General features: G+C 39.2%; 1 protein-coding gene across 1 annotated transcript in view; it reads left to right on the top strand.

Moving 5' to 3' along the window:
* The first annotated feature begins 373 nt into the window (after positions 1-373).
* Positions 374-22,728, top strand: part of LOC118233925 (CMP-N-acetylneuraminate-beta-galactosamide-alpha-2,3-sialyltransferase 1-like) — a 31,732-nt gene continuing 9,377 nt past the window's right edge. Inside the window, exons 1-2 of the mRNA XM_035430042.1 lie at positions 374-640; positions 20,766-21,683. Of these exons, the coding sequence (XP_035285933.1) occupies positions 21,393-21,683 (291 nt within the window). The 5' untranslated portion in view covers positions 374-640; positions 20,766-21,392. The remainder of the gene's footprint in view (positions 641-20,765; positions 21,684-22,728) is intronic.

Raw genomic sequence — 22,728 nt, 5'->3', positions numbered from 1 at the left:
TCTTGTGTGCTCAAAAATGACCACTTCCAGCGCGTCTACAACCTATAAGTAGCTCAGCTGTGAGTAGACCAATGCAATTTCGGAATGGCAATGGAATGTATTTGTGTCTTGTAAAACGTCGACATAAAATGTTGTCATTAAATGCATCCTAATCACTTTTTCTATATACAGACCTTGCCAGATAATAAATATGCTATTAGATGTACAATGTAGCCTACTCTACTTGATCATTTCGGTAAACGCCAAGCCATTCAATTCCGCTTTGTTTTTTCAGGCACTGGAAGGGGGCGTTACAATGTTTTGCATCTCCAATCCACGTGGCCGCAACAGGATATTAAAAAGCCCGACCCGCGCTGCAGTGTAGCCTAGACAGTCCACTATCGTGTGGCGGAGCGTCGCTCGGGTAGAGTTGGCTACAGTAGCCTACATTTAACAGTAGAACCACCGCTGCCGCGGCACTGCTGTAAATAGAGCATGCTTTGGAAAAGCGTTCCTGTACAGTTATAATCGATAACTGGATACATTTTTCTTTTGGTTCGTTCTTTACTTTGTATTCAACTTAATAATGGAAATAAGGGTTGACAATGGAATGACTCCTAAGGATATCGGTTCCTCGTGAACGGACAGCCGAAGATAGAAAGTAAGTACTGATCAATTAATATCTTTTAACACTGCTGCAGTGACTGTATTCGTGTCCTGTTATAATACATTTATCTAATTATTTCGAGCCACGTAGTGGTAATGTCTGTTAGCTTGATGAATAACTTCAGCATTATTCTGAAGTCTGTAGCTTAAAAAAAGAATCCATCGAGCAACTGAAGTTAAATGAATTAGGGCGGCCACTTCAAGAGGTTACTTAAAATCGAATAAAAATTATTTTCAAAAACATAAATGTTTGTGATTTTCAAAATGCCGATAAGAAGTAACATCTTGTTGAAGGTCTGTATTTTGAGGGAATAGACTGCGTGCAGTTGACCAGAATATAGAGGAAAGGTTGAAACCACTGAAGGTTTCCGCCAAAACCCTGTGGTTGATTGTTTGCAAGTACAATCTTTATCTCATTGTAACAGCGTTCTGTTTGCGAAGGTTTGAAGTCTTTCCTGGGTTGTTCTGTTACTACCTCAAATATAATGTTAACAGTGAATATACAATGGCATATTGCATATATGAATTTAGGGGATACACCTGAACAATAAGTGTTCGTATGGTAGGATAGAGATGTGCTATTAATTTGCTACAAATATGGAGCTTCTCAAATGATACTTTGTCGTTTTGCAAGCATATTACGCTTGACTGAAGCCCATGTGAATAGCGGTCTATAAAAGCGGTATATAGTGTTTCGCCCTGGACCAAAATACCGGTCATATGTTTCATTTGACCCGCTGAAAGGCGGCTAGAGGCTAACCTGCATCTGTAGAGATAAGATAGTGTTGAAGAAGCATAAGCACCGTGAAGACTGAACAACAATGAAGGGAAATAAAGAAGTTGCATGCTGACGTTGGACAAATGTAACAATTTCATGCGGAGCTATATTAGTAGTTTAGTGATGTCCATCACACTCTCCTACTATGTGAGATGTGTTCTAGCGTGCATGCTGGCATGCTTAGCCTGGTTTGGCCCTGAAATACTGCTGAGCAATATGTTATGGAACATTAAATAATGCCAAATGGTCATCCAAAAGTAACAAAGAGAACTGAATCGAAGGAACAAAGAAAACTGAATTTACTTCCTCATCTTGTAAAGGGAGTACAGAAGTCACGCGATCATATTACGGAAGTAACAGTGACAAAAATGTTGGTGGAGAGACAAACGAAAGTAGATGTTTTTATCATTTTCAGTGGTACAAGTGATGTACGCTAAATCATTACTGTGAAACAGTAAGACACATTTTTTCTGTGTCAGTGGAGTTACCATGAAAGGCAGACATCAGCTCAATGGCTAAGGTGGTCAGATACATTGTTAATGGCCAGAAATAGAATATGACATACACAAACTTGCCTCAGCCTGAACTGAGTTTAAGAACAAGCAATTGGTACAACCTGTTATACACAGTCAGATAAGTTTATAAGTTTATGAGCATGTTTAGGCCCTTAAATGATTTGTTAGGGGTATTTCATCAGGTATAGATGATTATATAGTAACGTTTTGCCCATGCTGTACAAATATTTATATTTATATTTATATAAGAAAAATGTCATTTCATTAGAGCAGCATGTGAAACTTGAAGCATGCCATCTTATAGGTCTTACATTTTACCCCCATCTAGTGGTGAGTTGGGTTCCATCCAGGGGTATCCTGTGTTAAAACAACCAGAGCTTCCTCTTTTCAGATTTGGATTTTCCTAAAACATATAGATGTGGAGGTCTGGGTGGCTGCTTGGAGAAATTCTCTATTTTCTTTGTTCAAAACAGACTGACTATATTTAAAAGCTGAGTTGGTTGTATAAGCTCTGTGATAAAAAAAATGTAATATAAATTTGGAAAATAACCCTCCCATTTCCTTTTTTAGGACAGATCATAGTAGTGTGCCATCATCTCCCGGTTATTTTTGCATTCACTCTCAAGGTGGCAAACCTATAGATTTACTGTGAATTCTGTTGAGTGCACTTGTGACTATATCATCCAACTACAAATCCTTTCATTTAAGATGTGTTTTGTAGGCAGTGCCAGATGTGGCACACATACCTGATCATGATCCAGAATAAGGGCAGAGATTTTGTAAATCTTGTGTCCAGACAGGGGATTAATCTACCAGGTATTGGCGTAATCAATTAAGACAAAAAATTGGAAAACAGTTTGAAACATGGGGTTTCATTAATATTGTTTGTATACCATTCTCCTTAACAATAGAGTGAATGCATCCCGATATCCCTGCCGGGAAGTTACCCTTAATATAGACAAAATATTCCATGCAGAGTTCTGAAATGAAAGGTGTGTATTTGAATATTTCCCCTTAGCATTGGTACACTGATTTATTTAGTTTTCACAGCAATATTAATGTATAAAGAAAGAATCCCTACCTGTACACAGGATGTATCTGTAGATATGCAAAGCCTTTTGGTCAAAATTTGATGGCAGGTGAAATTTATGGTAAATATATATTTTGCTGTAAATCTTTATACAGTAATAGGCCTAATGAACTGCCAAAGTTTTTGAACCACAAAAGGCTATGCTAACTTTGTTGTACTTAATTGCATTTGAAATAAAATTTGTGTCATTTGATATGTGCAAAAAGCATGATATAATTCAGATTCAAATGCAAAATTCAGTTTGTGGTTTAATTTTCATACATTCTTTATTTGACAATGAAAATATGCCAAATGACACAATTTGCATCAAAAAGCACTCCCTGTAATCTCTGTCAAATAACTCTTATTTCTGAACGGAATACTAATCTTCTAATAATTCTAATAATAATTAGATTATTTTTTCTCTTTTTTATGCATGGGAGACTTGCAACTCTCAAAACTTGCATTTGAAAACTACGCCTACCTTTCGCTAAATTTTGGCTGTTTCATCACTACCAATAGTAGCCGATGAAAACAGACTTGAGAAGACACTGTACTGTAGTTGTAATACTTTGGAAACATGCGCTATTTTAATAGGTTGCGTGTTATTTTTACTGTTCATGTAATAAAATACAAACCTATTCATGTACAGTTATTCTGAAACTGTGTTTGTAACATTGGGATTAATCTCACTTTTGTTAGCTGTTAGTCACCTGCTTCAATAGCTTGTAATCATTCAGTTCCTGGCAAAAATAATAATTAATAGTTATTAAACAATAAATACATAACTCTGTACAACAATAATAAATAATAAAATGAAAATAAATTAACATTATACTTTACTATAATGTTCATTTATTTTTATTTTATAATTTATTATTGTTGTATAGAGTTATGTATATAGTGTTTAATTTTTGTAGTGTCATCCAAAAAAAAACTTTTTGTTTTATTGGACCATTTCCGCTGCTGCTTTTCTGTACATTATAAAGCAATGGCATGTCCTATGACTGTGATGTGGTTACTCCATACAACCTATTCTCACAAAGTAAGATGATGTACCTGAGCCAACATTTTTTGATTTACTAATATTTTGACAGAATTCTAATAATAATGCAAACCCTCCTTTAAGTTGAATTTTCATTTTTAAAGTCAAAAGACCTGTCCGTCGAAGGACAGGGGCATTACAGGGGTGGTTCAAAGGAAGTTCCTTCCTACCAGGAAGTCCCTTACAGGCCAAAGATGAGTGGATTGTTTTTCTTTTTCTTGTTGTGTGTGATTAAACAGGAGTGGCACAGGGGTGGCACAGTGGTGCAGTGGATAGCCACACAGCAAGATGGTCCCAAGTTCAAATCCCTGTTCAGGGTGTATTCCTGGCTCTTGCTCAATGTGTGCTGGGATATACTTCAGCCCCCTGGTGTAGTATAGGCACCAAATCTTGAAATACCGTGAGTTTTTATTTTGGTATGTATAGCAGCAGAATATGGCATTATTATTGACATAAAGTTTGAGCTTTGAACAATTTGGATGAGATATGTTGTACCTTACCTTGGCTACCAACCAGTTGGCATGCACTCGTCTTCATCATACCTGTTAATCAAGAAGTGAAGCACGTATGCACCATCCAGAGACCGCTTCTCTGCAGCTCTGTGTGCTGGGGGAATTTCAGGTTTGGCCTGCTTCAAAGAGATAACTAAATGCCTTTTTAGCCCCTGATTTCAAAGTTGTCTGGAGTACCCACAAAGGGATATTCTATTGTTAGATAGGAAAAATATCGGTTGTGTATTCTTGACATTAGAGTTTATTTATTTGAGCCTATCCCTGAAGCATATTTGAAATACTTACATTACTGTTGTTTGGGTGGATTTCTCAGGTGGTTTAAATGCTTGCTCCCATTCTCCACTGTAAAGCACTCACTTGCTGTAGTTCAGACTCCAGATGAGTTTTCATCATCTCTTCCTATTAGTCTTGATGTGGGACGATGTCAACTTTGATATGATGTTGTGCAGTGGTTATGAGTAATGTAACAGGAAGGGTGTCATTATGTGCCAGATCAACCAGCTCTGACTGATAGCAGGTCAACTGCTCTGGTGTCTGGTTCCAGAGGAAGTAATTGCTTATTTTCTAGACTATTTTGGGTAAAGGATGTGTGGAATAAAAATGTGTAACCAATTAGTGAAAATTACCAACATTTGTAACTGCAGTTGACCTGATAACTGTCCCAGCCTACACAGCAGTAAGATTATTCACCATCATTAAAGGATTATTACTGAGGCACTCAAAGACACATTGGATATGGACAAACGCTACATATGGGGGGTTTTCCTTTGTAAATTCCTGGTGGTTTCTTCTACTGGAGAGAGTCCTCCTCTTTCAACAAAGCATTTTCCTTTTCCCCTGTGAGATGTATTGCTTTCAGCCTCACAGGAAAATCCCAGACTCCCACAGGAAACCAAAGGCAGGCTTCCACTTCGAAACTACACTTTTGGGAGACAGTCTAAATAAGCCAAAATGCTGAAGGGGCAGAAATGTCCTGTTGGTCAGACTGCACATGTGCTGATTCAGAATGAAGTGACTCACAGATGTAGGCCATGATTGTGTAAGCTAGGCATACTTAAAGCAAGTGAAGTAAACTATTTTAACATTATAAATATATTTGCGTGTGTGTGTGTGTGTGTGTGCATACATGCATACGTAATTCTACTCAGGAGTGGCTTAGTTGATGAATGGTGCTTGAAAAAATGTGTGCTGTGCCCCATAGCTTGGATATTGTGGATTTGAGCCTGGGGTCCTTATGACCAGGAGTTTACTGAAGGAGGACACAATTGGCCTCATCTCAATTGGCTCCTGCCAGTGAAATGTCAGGGGTCTGCAGGTTACAGTATTTTGTGGCCAACAGAATGACAAATTGTTGCTTGCTTATAGGCAACTGTATTTGAAGGTTTACATGTGCTTCAAGCTTCTTGAGCACCTTGGGAGACACAGCTGTCAATTCCAAACTGAAGAAAAAAGGGAAAGCAGCTGTTCTGCCTCCTGAATGGACAGTGAAATCACTGACACTTTTCTGTGAACTACTCTTTCTGCTGGAAGGGCGCTGGTTAATTTGGCTGTCAGTTGCTGAGTTTTTCCTGGCAAGAAAAGGGTCTTTGGTGCGCCCCATCATTAGGCAAGGGTTAATTTAGCGACACCCCCCATCTGCAATCATTTTTTTATCATAACAAAATATCCAGCCACATTGAACAAACATGGGGTGTGCATTTAGCCCCTGCCAACTCAAGTGAGCTAGCTATACGTGATAACCATGCTAAGAGACCATTTCGACCTAAAACCAGACTGAATTTTAATATTAGGTAACGTGAGTGACAGACGGTGAACCTAGCGTAAAGCAAGTTTGCTATCTAACCCAGTTAAGAGAGGGACTAGAAAAATATGCTTGTTGCTAAGTAGAATAGGGTTTGGGATATTTGCTGGATGTACTTAAGTAACGTTTCCATTGCAATATAATTGCATATTTTGATATTTTTGTTTGTAAGCTGTTGTGTTAGTTGGTTAGTATGTACCTACTCTACGAATTGACTGGCCATTGTTTTTTTTATAATTGGGCCCCATTAAGTTGAATATTTGCTACATGGAGTGCTCTCTCTCTCTCTCTCTCTCTCTCTCTCTCTCTCAATCACTCACTCTTCACTTTTCTCCGAGGGCTGCATTGTGCTCCCAAATAAATAATATTCTAACTGTAGTTTTAATCATTTGTTTTTCCTTCTTTCTGCTTTTGCACTTGCAAATTTTTCTTTGGCGCACACCAAGGGTTTCTTTATGCAGGTCTTTGAATGTGCTGTGTTTTGGTTGGGAATTGGGATGGCCTTTTTTGTTAGCAGTCCCTCCATGGACCTGTTGCTTAACATTGGCTTTGGATATGGGAAATAAAATTTATGCTATTTTATGCTATTTATGGTATTTTTGAGCTCTAGGTAAACACAGTGTTGGCAAAAAAAGGAAAGAAAAAGAAAGATTCTTGAAAGCTGTAGAGTCCATGTGGCTGGCAGACATTCAGAGTCGGTCCAGTCGCTGTTCCAGAGGAGTCTTTCAGTGAGGCTGGGGAATCCCTGCTAACAGAAGCACTCCCTCCCTGGGCTACACTCTGGGCAACTGCGTGCCACATCATGGGAGTTCCAGCCACAGCTCACACTGGCATGGTCAGAATTTGACCGTGGGGCACTTCACTAGAACGCTGAATTGTGTTGATTCAGCTCAATGAGTAATCCATGAGTTGTGTATCTCCTTAAACTGGAGCCCTTCAGGCAGGTTTAGGAACGGTGAAGCCATTTCGTTTACTCAGACAGTTTTGACATTCAGTCTGTGTTTGCCCAGAGTGTACCCTTGTAGAAAGGGCTCCATTCCAAATCATTTTAAATTCTGTGTGCATTTGAGAATTTCCCTGTTGTCGTTTAACATTTGTATGGACAAGTTGCACACACATTCTCCTTACTGTCATCCTTTCTGCAGCATAATCATGGCTTTGCCTTTCAGGAAGAATAGATTATTTACAGGGTTTGGACATACTTTTCTAGTAAATTCTTACTACAAATATTGTAGAAACAAAATACGTGAAACGTAAAATTAGAGAATGACTTTTTGTCATTCTCTAATTTGCTCTGTTGTCGGAAGTTAACAGCTTATAGGCACTAAATAGAATCAAAATCAGACTCATCACTTCAAGCATCAATATGGCTCATTTGATTGCATTCTGTTTCAATGGTCTTTCATGAACCAAAATTGCACCTGTTTCATTCCATGAATAAAACACAATGTAAACTGCATATTATGACAGATGCTCCAGAATCATTTCTCAATATTATTTTTTAAATAAGTGAATAAATTAGTTTCATACATGGATGCATTAGATGATAACTACTGCCCCCCCCCCCCCCCCCCCCCCCCCCCAGTAGTATAGTTCATGTTTCCAGTAACTAATATATGAAAATATTTTTATGGGAGCTTTGGGACAATCTTTGTTGGAACAGCATACTACTTGGATTGAGTCTAAAATTGACACCAGATTGTTGGCCATAGTGAGTATAATCTGATGTGGCATATCTTGTACGTCGGCAAGGTCCAGTGTTGTCAAGTTTCACCCACTCAACCAAATAAAAAGTCTAATTAACAAAAAAAAAAAAAAAACACTGCTGTCCAAATCTGGTATTATGTAAGGTCTGTTGCCAAGCTATTAGGTACTGAGGCTATGTTCTTGAAATTTAAAGAAAGGAAAAGGTTTTCTCATGACAAATTGCTGTCAGATGTGAATTATCACTACATTGTTGAGCAGTGGTCAACGGTGAGGAAGCATCAGTAGCAGCTGATCAAAGTGTTGCGCCAAAAATATATCGCATGGTAGTGTAAAATTAACTCATATATACTCTCTAAAAAGAGATACATTTTTAAATATGACCCGTGTGATGCTGTTTAAAATACTGTGTTCTTAATATGTAGCAGAAAAGCATAACATTGGTAATAATGTGATATTTTACATTGGAAATTATATAAAGGAATGAAAACCTTGATTAAAAAAATTGATTAATGATGACTAATCATTTCACTTCCTGTTATACAGATTGGTCAGCTCACATTTTGCAGAGAAACAGGAATTGCATAAGAGGAGATGTAAAAGCTGTTACACCATCATAGCTTAATTTAATGATTGAGTGCGACTAAATGCTTAAGTCTGAGTCTTCTCGTTTGAAGGAGGCTGCTGAAATTGCAAGTGAATTAAGGTGTGCTAATCATTTCTCCTTTTATGTTTAGCCTAAAGAAATATTTAAGTTTGAAGTGTTTCTGGGTTTATATAAGCACTTTTTGAATGAGGTGAAGGACGCAAATACTTGGTACACCTAACTCCTTTGAGGGGAAAAATAACATTTTGTGTATTTTCCTTGAAACAGGTTTCATGAATACCCATTGAAACGTATTTGCCTCTGAACTATTGAAGTGAATATATACGTGATTTGACTATAGTTTACAGGTAGTGATGTACATGTTTTTATTTTGTAATCCCTGGTTTGTTTCTTGTCAGTTTTCTTGTTCTGGCCTCTTATTTAAAAATACCCTGGTTAGAAAAACCACAGATGAAGAATCTTTTCAAATTTTGAGCAACATGTTATTTTCTATGAAAAGATAACATTATGATGCCTGCCAAAACATGCCAGTTGTCTATTAATGGTTTGTACAAGCTTGACGATGTAGAGGAAAAACACTTTATTTGTCATTTAACAGCTTAAAATTAAAATTGAAGTTACACTTCTAAATGCCCTTACCGTGTTACTGTTGACAAGCTGATGAACCACCTGGACAGCTTGTAGCTTCCTCTTTTTCAGTGCCACATAAAACAAGGGAAACTGCTCAATTTGGCAGTGGCATCTAGACCTTGTTTACATCTATTACGTCTTTTTAGCCTCCATACCAACAATAGACTTTTGTTTGATCTTGTCAAAAAACTAAATGGGGAGCTTTGTGTTTACAATGATATTCAGTGCAGAACTTGGGGAAAGAACATCCCGAATTCAGACGCCTTTTGTTTTTTAATTAAATCCCTGCCAGAGCAAACTGCTATGATCACTGCAGAATTTTACTCTATAATTGCAATTCTCGCATGACAATAGCTGAAAATGAATGAGTGCTATCAGTGTTCTATGGTAGACCATTTAAAGAACGGTCATGGTTATTTGTGTGTTCAAATCACTGTAATGAGTTGTAGTTTTTTTGGGGCTTTTATATGATGAACACAAGAATTTCTTTTTTAGATGGATTAATAAATTGAATTACAGAAACTATGTCATGTTGAGTTCAGTCAGCAGTACAAGAGGGTGTATATTGGTATTTCGTAAATCTCATTTTTCATACTGGGGCCAGAATAATTTTTTTCATGGAGCAAGTTGGGTTGTTCAAACCAGTTTTACTTACTAGCACAAGTGGAAGACTAGGAAATGGGGCAGGCTGAAATGGGTTGAGTAGCTGAAGAGGCTCCTTCCATTTGTTTAGGTTACAGCTTGGCAGAGCACACCCCATACCTATGCAGGGAGGCAGCGATGAATTGTTACATTTGTGAGTTTGCAATGTGACTATTTGGCCATAACACGTTATGCCACTTCCCCCAAGCGATGGATTGATATTTGATGTAAATAAGATACAGCAACATTACAGTTTGTTGTTTATTTACTTACAGTAATTTCATTTCATTTTGGAAACTTGAAGGAACATATTATATCTTTAAATGTATTTTACACAAATGAAGCAGGTACAGTTCTAAGCAATACTGCTGTGGCCAGTGGTAAAGGTAATTAGACTTGCGCTGCTGAGCCATGGCGTGGTACAGATCAACAGAAAACCTCCGTCATCAGGAGATAAATAAAAATGCCTTTGTGGAGAAAATAAACCTGTCCTCTTCCCTACTGTCATTCTGTTGAGTGTGCAGTGATGCAGTATTTTTTGTTATGCTGTTGGTATACTTGCAGTGTTCACAACAAGTTGGGGTGAACTATGCTTTTTAGAATGTTTATATTGGATTACTCTTGCTGTTAACAAGGAACAGAAAAAAGTTGAGCCATGTGGTATAGTATTATGTACAAGCATATGTGTCTTAAGAATTTGTCTGTACTGTATATTCTTTATTTTATATATATTCATTTGGACAGCAAAGACCAGTGGGCTTGCTTCTTGCACTTGCTTCTATTCCAAGGACTATAAACTATAAAGTGTTTTCTGACAATTACTATCTTGCATCATTAGAACCTGTTGACTGAATGAGAACTTGAAACACCTGTTTCTCCAGGTGTCAAACAATCAATCCAACCATTATCTTACCTGCCTATACCTGGTCAGGGTCACAGAGGGGCTGGAGCCTATCCCAGAATGCATTGGAAAAGAGGAAAGAATACATCATGGACAGTCCATTGGGGCGCATGAACACCATTCACTAATACATTCATACCTATGGGCAATTCAGGCTCCCATATTAGCCTAACCTGCTTATCTTTGGACTGTGCTGGGAAACCGGAGTAACCCACATGGACACAGGGGGAACGTGCAAACTCCACACAGAAAGGCCCCTCCCCAGGTTCAAACACACAGAAAAGCCCTGCCTCGGATTCAAACCAGGGACCCTCTTGCTGTGAGGAAGCAGTGATCCGTAGGTCCAAGACTAAGATATACAAAAAGGACCAGATAAATGTGTGTACCTTATCTAATCACTTTTACCTAATCAATTACCACGAAGATTGTTTTAAAAATGTTCTGAAGTAATTTTATTCTCTCTGTCATATATTTAAATCTCCAGGCAACCATTTAATATAACTGTGCACTGGACCTACAAGGAATGCAATTCTGACTTGTTGAAAGACAAAAGGCCACTTCAAATATTGACACATAATTACCATCATGAGAAATCATGCACTCAGCTTGTGACTGTATGAAGATAGGCCAGATGTGAGAGGTATCAGAGCCTTGACTTGATGCAATTGTAGAGGAAACTAAACTAATCTTACAGATAAGATAAAGAGTTCTTGGGAAAGGTAGGTTCCCAGTAATGCACACTGAGAGAATATTATGGGTATAAAACATGTGACAAAGAGTGGCTTAAACAATTTCTGTGGAAAATAAATGTCCTATAATTTTTATTTACATATTGCTTAACTTTGAGGAAGATATGAGTCATAATGGTTTACCATCTGGCAGGCAGTGTTGCTTTACAAGATAAAGACACATATTGACTGTCTTGCGCAACTGCATGACAATTCCCTACGTGCATACATATACACTGTGTTTGTGGAGCTAACCACATTGTAAAGAAATAGCTTTCCCATGTATTTGTATGGCTGTCAGCTCCACCAGTGTCAATAGGGTGATGGATCTCCAAATGCGTTGTACGGTATGTACAGTATTTCAAAAAGACCATGCAGCTTTCGTAAGTGTCCACACAAAAGGTGTGTTTTATTCAATAAATAGCTCGCGTGGTTAGACTGTTGGCCCAGTCCCAGAGTAATGACTTACCTTGGAAAAATCCCAGTGCTGTTTTATTTGTTTTCCCCCCAATGTCAAGGATTTTACAAATTCCATCTGAACTAGAATGTGACTCTGCCTCATCAGTGTCTAAAATAGTAGAACAAATGAAATTTGAAAGGGACCAGACCAGAAAACATGCAACCAAAGGAAACATATTGAGGCAATGAAAGACCAACCCTTTTGACATTAAGAAATTACACCATTAGTATAAGGATTCAACCAAAAAAGAGCTGAAAAGAACACACTGGTTATGGAATTAGAAGGAAAGACAGGGAAAAGGAAAACAAAACATCCCCAGAACTCCCCTGATTGAACACAGATGACACTGTATGCCTTAAGACACCCCATGGTCTCATACGTTTTAAGGGCTATCATTCAGGGGAGAGGCACAGAGAGGGGGGGGAGAGAGTTAGAGAGGCTCCCCTTACATGCACATATGTAGATTGTGTGTTTCCAGTTCTAAAAATCCACATTCTCCTGTAACTCTGAAATTGCTTGCATATGGAAACTATGTGTCGACATGGCATCTGCCTTGTCTAAAGAGGTCTTGTATGTGCCTCATACAATGTTGCAGTTACCCTCCCCCCTCCAAAAAGAACTAACTTTGATCATGGGACCCATACAACAATTCCACATCTTTAGTCCATGTATGTAATTTTAAACGTTTAGTGCTATTGGCAGGAGAGCTTTTGGCTGTATTTACATCAACATATCATTGGGTACTTGGAGAATACTTGGAACTGGAGCAGGTCCTTATGTCAGGTTCTTAAATTATTAACTAAAATTGAAAATATAATCTTGTCATGTCATCACAGAGTGGCATCTTAAACCAACATACAAGTTTTAAAAGTTCATACTGAGCTCATAAGTGTACACCAAGCTATTTAACCACCACATGTTAGAGCTGTATTACATTTCTTTGCTTAAATTTCTTCTGGGAAAAGTAATCGGCTTTGACTATACCCATGGGTTGGTTTCAGTGGTGTTTTATTTCAGATAGTTGACTTGCAGTGGTATCAGAAAAGGCCCTTACAGTGTGACTTAGTGCTTGGGAGCAGGTTAATTATTGTGCGATTTCCACTGACCCACACTCTGTAGTCTGAGTCTGAGCTCCGGGTTCATCGCTAGCGATTGGTGCTGCTCCCTTGTGTGACAGAGCCTGCTCCCTCACTTCTCGGGTTTTAACGTTTGCGCAGGGTCTGACGTTCCAATCCGGAATTTCTGTTTTAATGTCAGCGCTGGGCCCCGTTCGGGCTGGTGACAGACATCACAGCAACAAGCTGGATTTCAGTTGTTTCTGGTTTCATTGTTGGGCGGTTTGGTATCGACAGATTTCTCTTCCACCAAACAACAATGAAATGCTTAGACACATTTTAACTAAGCAAACCGCAATCACAGGAAGCACAAAGCCATTGTTCTGTTCCCATAAAACAAAGCTGAGGCAACTGGAGCTCTTAAACTTATTGCAGATGTAGCTGGCGTCATTTGAAATTCAGGCCATAATTTCCAGTCCTGAAACTCCCTCAAATACAGCTGGCCAGATGTGTGCAGTGTGGTGCTTTTAAAAATCCTTGTCATGTTACCTAAGCCGCTATGTTTTTTCCTCTCAGAGAAAATATAGTTGTTTATTCTTTCATTCCGATAGGATTTAAGCATGGCATGCATTGTTGTTAGCAATTATAATTCACGTTGTGATCTTGTATGCATGAAGCTGAGCGGTTTGGCAGGTATAGCGTAAGGTTAAGGTGAACTCTGAGAGTCATTCTCAGTGAGGGCTGGAATGTGGTGCAGGGCAGGGCTGTATTTAGTGAAAGGCACGCAAACACCCTTGTTTAATATCCCCTCCAACACCCCCCCACCCTCCATGAATGAATGCTCTTCCTCGTAGGACAAACTATAATCACAGTGCCACTGATATTACCACATTTTTATTACCACCATTGTGAGGAATCTTATTACTTTTCAGATGTAGACAGTACATAAGCACAACATGAACAAATATTATGTTATCATAATAGCACAGCAATCCTTGGTGTTGTTGAATAAGATGTCCCTTCCTGAGAAATCCAGAATATTGCTGAATCAGCAGGTCAGCAAAAATTTGACCTCCCCACCAGATGAAACCAACAGGAATGGAGAGCGTGCCAAATTTCTAGATTTCTTCCTTTGGCCATTAGAAAATGAGTGAGTCCTCTCTAGCTGAGCTTGCAGGCTTCTTGTTACTGTGCCTGCAGAGTAACCCCCATCCCCATCATGCACACACACACGCACACACGCACACGCACATGCACACACATGCACACACATGCACACACATGCACACACACGCACACACACGCACACAGACATGTGTGCCCACACACTCTGTCCCTCATATACCTACATGACGACATCAGCTAGTTATTCCCCAGCAGTCCCATCATTCTTACCAATGAAGAGGACTCTGGAAATTCTTAAAGGGGTACTGTAGGGGTAGTCGACAAACACCCCCTGTATCATTCAGTTCACCATTCATTTTCTTTAAATGCACCTTATAATAGAGTTATAATTCTGTTATTTTGGATCCTGGAAATGCATCGTGTTGTTGTTCTCACACTAAGTTAGATTACTTTGATTTCCCCCGTCCCTCTCCCCTGCTTGCACCTCTTGCTGGCCTCCTCTCATGGAAATGTTTGAAGTAGCTGTCGCCGGGCAGATATGTTAGTTCAGACACGTTTTCAACAGCTTGGGCTGCCAGAAGGTAGGGATCACCATTACCCAACTTTAGTACAACCCGTATGTACAATAAAAAGGCTGAATCTGATTAATAATTTTGCAGATTATTCTGTTGTGTGAATTTGTGACCTTATATCTTATTTCAGCAAAATGGAATGGTGTTTTGTTTTTTTAATCAGTTAGGGGCTTACTTTGGAAGAACATCCCTTTTCAAGATTCACTCGCAAGTCTGAGGGTGTGTGAAATCTTAAGTTGTCAACTGCAGGCTCTTCAAATGGAAATTCAAACTGCTTTACAAAAAAGTAGATTGACCTGGTGTGATATTTACAATTCCCAGGATTTCCTATTTGAAGAAAAGAAATGCCTCAACAAGATAACATTTAGCTATAACAAAGTTGTTCTCTTGATTTGCACTTATATTGTTAGCATGACATATCAAAATCTAGTGGTTACAATCACAAACTCTCCAGTGCTATTCAATTTTTTAAATATCTGAAATAGATTGTGGTCTATCTGCCATCTATTTTGGCATGTACCCACTCTGGGTAGGCTAAAATATTAATCAACCCCTTTCTGTGAGTAGTGTGATTTATTTGAAGGTATTTTAAAGCAGATTTGAGGCAACACATGTTATGGTTATAGGAATTGTGTGTGTTTCTCATAGGAGACAGAGAAAGCTTCACTGTTCTACCTTTTAGCTATGTTGAATTCTACGATTGTAAATACCAGAGATGTGGTGAACCATACAATGTGCTGAAAGCTATAAATAGTGTATTCCATTCCCTAACTTCATAGCAACTATTTCAGAAGCAACACACAGCATAGTGTATGCTTTTATCCTTACTTACTTCTTTGCTGACCACATATACAGTAGTTTGCAGCACAAAGGCACAGAGGGCAAATTTTGTGGGGTTAGTTTGTGGTGGACTATTAAATATAGTCACACTTACCCCCTAAAGGGCATAGCAGGACTTAACAGAACTGCATAGTACCTCTACATTTTATGAGACATAATGTCTCTATACCTGTGGTGGGAATTCCTCCATATATTTTAAGTACAAAAAATGTAATTTTGCCTTCAACCATGTGGAATTAATAGAAAACTGTTTATAACTATATTAGTGATGAAAATGACGTTATAACTCAAAAACAATTTTACAGGCTCCTTCTAAACTTTGAAGATTTCACTAGTGAAATTGAATCGGTAAGTTCGGGCCAGCACTGGGCAATCACTCACTTGCTTACATGGGGAGGAAAGTAAAACTCCAGTCACAAGCTGGCGAGAAGCAAAAGCAAACACGTCTATTTGGATTTGTGTTGGGTTAGTAGTGTTCTGCTGTGGAAAAGAGTGGATTTACAGCATCTTTCTTATTAAGACTACTTGAGGAGGTTGTCTGCATCTGTTTCAGTACTGAAAATACTAAGCATCAGCAAAGATACTAATACAGGCTCTCTCTCAGTTGGGGTTGGGCTTCCATCCTGCAGTGTTTGTGCAAAACTTTCAAAAGTCTGGGTGAGAAATGGTGTGCTGTCAGACACATGCTAAAAGGAACAACACGCTATTGCAATGTGGAAAATCATGTACATTCTCCCTCAGGGTTCTGTCCCATCCCTTCTCCCTCTGTAGAGCTCTCCTCCATCCCACTGTAAATCTGGGCCAAATAATAAGGCACAACAAACAGATGGGTATCTTATAAAGTAATGAAAAGGTGCTCTAAAATGCTTAGGCCTACAGAGATTTCAGAGCTAAGTTTGCCAACAGGATGCTGGCTAGAGATGTTGGGGACTGTGTAGCTTTCTTTTTTTTTTTTCTTTTTTTTTTTTAGAAAAAAAGGAGAAAAAAGAAATCCTTTGAGAATAAAATCCAATCAGTTGCAGTTACTTCACTCTGTAAAGTTGATGACTTTAGCTAAGCCCTGGATTGAAAAAAAAAAAATTAATCTTTCAGCCCCCCTCCTATTCGCTCTTCTCTCCTCTGACTGAGGAGAAGTTTCGCACAGTTGCCATGTCGTCCAGGCGAGGGGAACTTTGATCACCATACGGCTGCCAAGCAACCAGCAGGGTGAGGTCAGAGGGGGCGAGATGAGTGTCCGAGGGTTGTCAAGTACAGGAGGGCGCCATCTGTGCGCGGAGATGTCCTGTACCCATTGTCACCCACCTGGGCTTTGTTCCAAAAGATCCTGAACTGAGCTAACCGCTGTCAAATTTTAACTGACCGCCGTCACTGTGTGTGGCTGCCGAACAGCTTGTCACTGCACACGGTGAGCAAGCATTAATGGACATTTTGACAACGTGTGTGAAAATGCTTTGACAGCCATAGTGTTAGGCTTAAACCGAAAATCTGTATTAATTATTTTTAGAAGATGTTTTTTCATAATAGAGAGTGCCAGCTTCGAACAAGTCACTACTGCAGTGTGAAAGTTACAGAAAGTTTCCAGATCTGTAGTGACCAGCTGTTGGCCGAGCAGTTGTTTCAATACCATCTGCTGTTCGAGCAAAGTACAATGATGAAACTACAAAATGTGAGGAGCAGTTATCAAAGTAAATTTATACAGGAGGGCAATCAAATTTAGTGCCCAATCCACTTTTATTTGATGTGAGAAAATAACCTTTTGCTATAGTGCATGCCTGTCTCTGGTTTTTTTTTAAATTTACATCATTGTGGAGGAATAGTCTAAGCATTAAATGTACTGTAGAAATGACAGCTAATCAAACTAATTAAGAAACTTTATCAGTTTATAACTTTATCACTTCATACCATGCCACAATGTTCCCAACAAGTGATCTAATAAACTACACCAAATACATCCTCACTCCCTTTCATCCGCAACTCTCCCAGAAACATTTTCCTGTTGCTCATGCTCAATTCATAACATGAATGGTCAGTAATGTATGCTGACAAGCCAAAAAAGATATGGCTGCCAAAAACCAAGTTTCGACAGATTCCTAATTATAACAGATATACCTCGGAAGACTTGATGCTAACTCTTGCTAACTGTAGTTCTTCAACCTGAAAACTTCAAAACCCAGATAAATCATTTCAGAAAGCCTGTTAATCAGAAAATGTTATGTAGGTCACACCCTTGAATGTCTACCTATCCACGAAACACCAGTGTTTGGGCAGTTTTCTAGACATATGCAACGCTGGACAGAATTGGTAGTTGCAAGGTGGTCTGATTTTGCACGCAGTCTACCCCTTTTTACACATGCAGCCTTACACAGGGACATGTTACCATTTAGGGATCATGTGTGAATGAGAATAGCATTCCAGAAAAGTTGCTCCAATTTGTTCCGCTTGTGCATTGTTTGACTAGCTGGGAAAGTTGTAACCATTAAAGCTGAACCATGCGAAACTTGATTCGTTTCACTAAGACATCCCTCAAGCTTTGTTGTTTGCTACTACTGCAAGAAATAAAAAATCACATAGGCTGCATCACATAAATTATTGCCTGCCTTGGATTCTAAAATAATTGTAGGTGTGCACGTAGTACAACAGGGCGTTAGCTGTTATGAGTCCCTTGTTATGAGTCTTTTACATTAGCTAGCTTCTCTGACTAGTAAGATAGAGTTACCAAAATCATACCTTGCTGGGACTGTACTTATTATGTCCTGACCTACTTCTATAGCTCTTTTGAAGTTTTTGACATCCGTTTGTTCATACAACAGTAACTGGCATTGTCATATATGAATGCTATTGACCCTGTAAAATGCTGGGTAGTCCTTAGTTGTGTGAACAAGAGAATATGGCATTTTTCCTTTGTTCCATGTGCAAAAACCACAACTGTAAGTAAATGCCACATGATTTGGCTGCTTTGAATTTGTAATATGGCGAATATATGGAAATTTGCGTAGCCACAAATTTTTCCCTGTCATAATATCTAAATCTTGCAAATGTATAAAATATTTAGCATTTTAAAGTGAATCTAGTTGCCAATGATTCCTCCATTTAAATATTCCGGGAATCTGAAATGGCTGGGTCACGTAGTTGTAGGTGGGATGAAGTAAGTAGATCCATTACATTGGCAGAAGACAACTGGAACAGTTTGAAGTCAAAGGGGTATGAAACCAGTATGAGTGCCTAACATCGGCAAGGCAGAAACCGGCAGAGATTACACTCTCAGTAGGAATACACCTTCAGATTTTTTAAAGTAACACACTTAGCCTTCCTCAGTGTGCATTGTACTACAATGTCTGAATAAAGGCTGTGGGTGCCTTAAGTAATTTAGTGGAGTTCAGAAGCGTGAGTGAGTATGTGGACCTTAGTTCTGGTTATGTATTGTTGTAAGCTAAAGGCCTGAGGCTGGAGTTCTGCAGTGGGCCTACACTCATCAGTGTTGATGAGCTCTCAGAGAAGACCATTCGCATCACTGATTGGGATTTCATGTGACGGTCAGAGTGAGCTATGCACCACACTGTTTGCCAGGTTGCTCTTGAAGCCTTGCTGAGCATTGCAGTGAATGAGCTATGGGCACATTCAGCACCCAGGAAGTTTGGTTGCCAGAAAGATATTGAATTGACTGCCGATGGTTAAACAAGCAAACCCAATCTACCCACTTGGGGAACTAGGCAGATAAGATCATTTTTGTTGACCTACTGTGGCAGGCTCACGGGTGTGGGGTTTCCACGTCACCAATTCGATAACTAAACACGCACACGAAACACAGCTGGAGTGCAATTGGGTGATTTATTCGGGAAAATTTACACAAGGAGGGAAAGGGGGAAATTCAGCAACCAATCCAAAGTCCACAATCCGTTCTCGTTGTCCTTTTTCCGTATTCCAGGGGTAATCCAAAAAACCTGGTCCTCAGCCAAAACAGTTTGGTACACAGCAGGGTTTGTCAAACAGTCCAGATCACAATGGGTAATCACACAGATATTTTAGCTTTCTCTCACTCTCCGCAACACGCGTTTCCCTCACGGTACTTTGCCTTGTTTGTGCAACCCTTGTTTGTGCAAGCAGTAGATGCTGTCTACCCCTATGGATTTTGTTTAGAGAGCTAGAAGGTGTGTCTATTGGGTTGCCAGTACTGCCTTTGGTATCAATTTTGTAGGTTTAATTATTATGCTTTTTTCATTATCGTTAGCTTTTTTATATGAGGTCAGGATCTTTGATTAATTAATTCCTTGACACAGGTATTCTCTTTACTTCAGATGCCTTAGCAAGCAACTTAATAATCTCATTGCATGTGACATCTTCTTTTACCAACAAATGGCTTGAAGTCAGAATGAAATTTAAAATCATGTCATCTCACTTAAAAATAAAATATGTATTTTGCCAAAATAAAATGTGAGCAATTCCTCAAAATGTGATATGTTTACTGAAATGTGAGTATGAAATGTTGTTTTCCATTAAATTACCCATAAGGTAGTATTGTACAAACCTTGCATTGTAAAATTTTGTTTTTACAATACAAAAGCATGCTTTTCATGCCCTTGGCAGAAAATGTCATTGTTTAAATGAGTTCACTTTCTTGGGTTTTTTATTTCAGTTTTAGTGTATTTTTTTAATTGGCCCAGACTATTATTCTGTGCAATGAAGATTATTAGCTACTTAAAGAAGTGTCTGATGGCCAACCAGCTTTACAGTTCCTGTTATGGGGGGTTTGTAGTCTAAAGCAAGAAAATACTCTGCAAGAGTATCTCCAAAAGCTTGAACAGTGTGGTTACATCTCCAGAGGCTGTACATATGAACAGATTAATTTTATAGAGTTCATTTACCATTTTAAACATAAATACCAGTTTTTATATGATGCCAGTGCTTCTTTCCTCAAGTGTAGCCGTCTTAAGCTGAATGCGCCATAAGAATTAGCTCCAACTGGAAATAAAGCTTTTTTTGTTTGGTTTTTGAAGAATGATTGGGTAAAATTTGGGTGTGTGTCCCAAATCTATGGTGTGAGTCTATGGAGTGGAATCCCCTCTTTTTCTGGTCCATTACTGTTACTCTACCGTAGATATGTTGAGTGTAATCAATCCTCCTTTGTTTACTTTGCAGGTGGGTGATTTGAAGCAGAGCGACAGATTTACCACCCCTTGACCTCATTAAGTCAAAAAGAAGAAAGCAAGACCCCTCCCACCCCACATCTGCCTGAAAGGAAGCACAGAGATCACTACCCTCCGAGGAATCCCATTTCTGATAAAAGAGGACAAATATTGACCACACTGGGGGAAAAAGAAATCTCACTTTGACAGCCCATGACAGATATATATATATTTTTTTAAAAGAACTCTTTTGTACAACGGGATAGAAAATATTTTTCTTAAGACCTATTATCAAAGGTGCTGTTGATTGAGGCAGCCTGTCTCATTCTTGCACTTCAAACCGTCACATTTTCCCTCTTGTTCAGACGTTTGTTGTTCCTTTTCTAATCTCCTGCTCTGTAATTACATTCCATACTTGCAGTCCGCCATGCGGAAAACCCCAAATTGTAAACTGCGTGTGTTTGCTTTTGAGTGCATCTGAGAACTGTTATAAACGGATGACACTCCCTGCCTTAATATGTCATGCACTTCTTTTCTGACGCAGTCCTTTCAAGCCTTCATCTCAAGTCAAACCCTCCATTGAGGAAGCTCTCCCTCTTATTTACCATTTTCCGGGCTCTAAACGCTTATAATTTACAAAATGATGGTCCTCAAGCATCCGAAAAGCAGGGTTTTCACTGTGCTGTTCTGCATAATTACCATCACCACCTTTATATTTAGCTATAACTACAGCACCCCGTCATCGTACTTTTTCAAATTTGCCTTCCGGCTTTCGGACAACCCCGTTTCAAAGGCACTGTGTGCCTGCAGCCAGTGCATCTCTGTAGAGGACGAAGACCCCTGGTTCACGGAGCACTTCAACCAGTCGGTAGCGCCGCTCATGTCAAAGAAGAACAGCATGCTTTCTGAGGACACCTTTAAGTGGTGGCAGGTAAGCACACGCAAAATCACGGATCCCTACCAACCCACAGAAACACCGTTCCCCTTATGCATGGGCCTCATACAAAGCGCCTCTTGTCAGAAAACTTGTAGAATGGTATGTGAAAACTCATCCCTTCCCCTTGGGCTATTTCAATCATGAAGTTTCATAAATGTACACCTGAAGTTGTGGTCTGCTATGTTATGGTACGGTATGTTACTGGTTGAGATACAGTATATAATGAAGTGAGGTTTTGAGTATTGTTGTGATGAATGAGGAATGATGAATGCTTGAAATTGTATTACCTGAAAACGTGTCCCCTCAAGAAAAAGGATTAGCTTGATGTTGTGTTTTATATTTTCTTGCAAAAAGAACAAGGGCTTCATTTTAGCCATCGTTCAAAATTTTAAAAGTTCACATGCTCATTATAAGTGACACAAGTATCATTTTCTAAAGTGAAACTTCAGCAGCGATGCATTAAAACACACCTTTGTTAAAAATAAGTTCAATTCTAAAACCGCATATTATGTTGAACAGATATAATTACCCGCAGGACTACACGCTCCAGTATAACCCCTTTGGTTGTTACTAAGATTATTTTGAACATGACTTCAATGAATAAACCCCCAGAGATTCATTTCGAGGCATGAGGATCAAAGGAATGGCTTAGCGGTGTTTAACTATTACCATGTCCAGCTGGAGAGAAAAGCCCAATTACGGCAAGGTTAGCCCCTGACACTTATTATTTGACAGGAAATATTTCACCTTGGATTTAAAATACCGAAGCTGATGCTGATTGCGGCTGCGCCAGGGCCCCGGGTCCCTTCACAGCACAAACTCAGAGAAGCTTTCATGTGGTTTCGGAAAGAGCGAGGCAAGGCATTTCATTTAGAAAATGAGGTGCCGGCCATCTGTCACGGCAGGAACGCGCACTACCTGTCGGTTCTGGGCGAAAGCCACCCCAGTGCGTTTGTGAGGTCTCCTATTAGTCACACACTCTGTCCTCCGGAGAGCTCCGTCTCATCCGTCTAACTCCGGCTATTTCCTCGTATCTGCC

The sequence above is a fragment of the Anguilla anguilla genome, chromosome 8, assembly GCF_013347855.1.
Source record: "Anguilla anguilla isolate fAngAng1 chromosome 8, fAngAng1.pri, whole genome shotgun sequence".
Taxonomy (NCBI): domain Eukaryota; kingdom Metazoa; phylum Chordata; class Actinopteri; order Anguilliformes; family Anguillidae; genus Anguilla; species Anguilla anguilla.
Note: the sequence above shows the minus strand (reverse complement) of the source record. Positions and strands in the feature narration are given on the sequence as shown.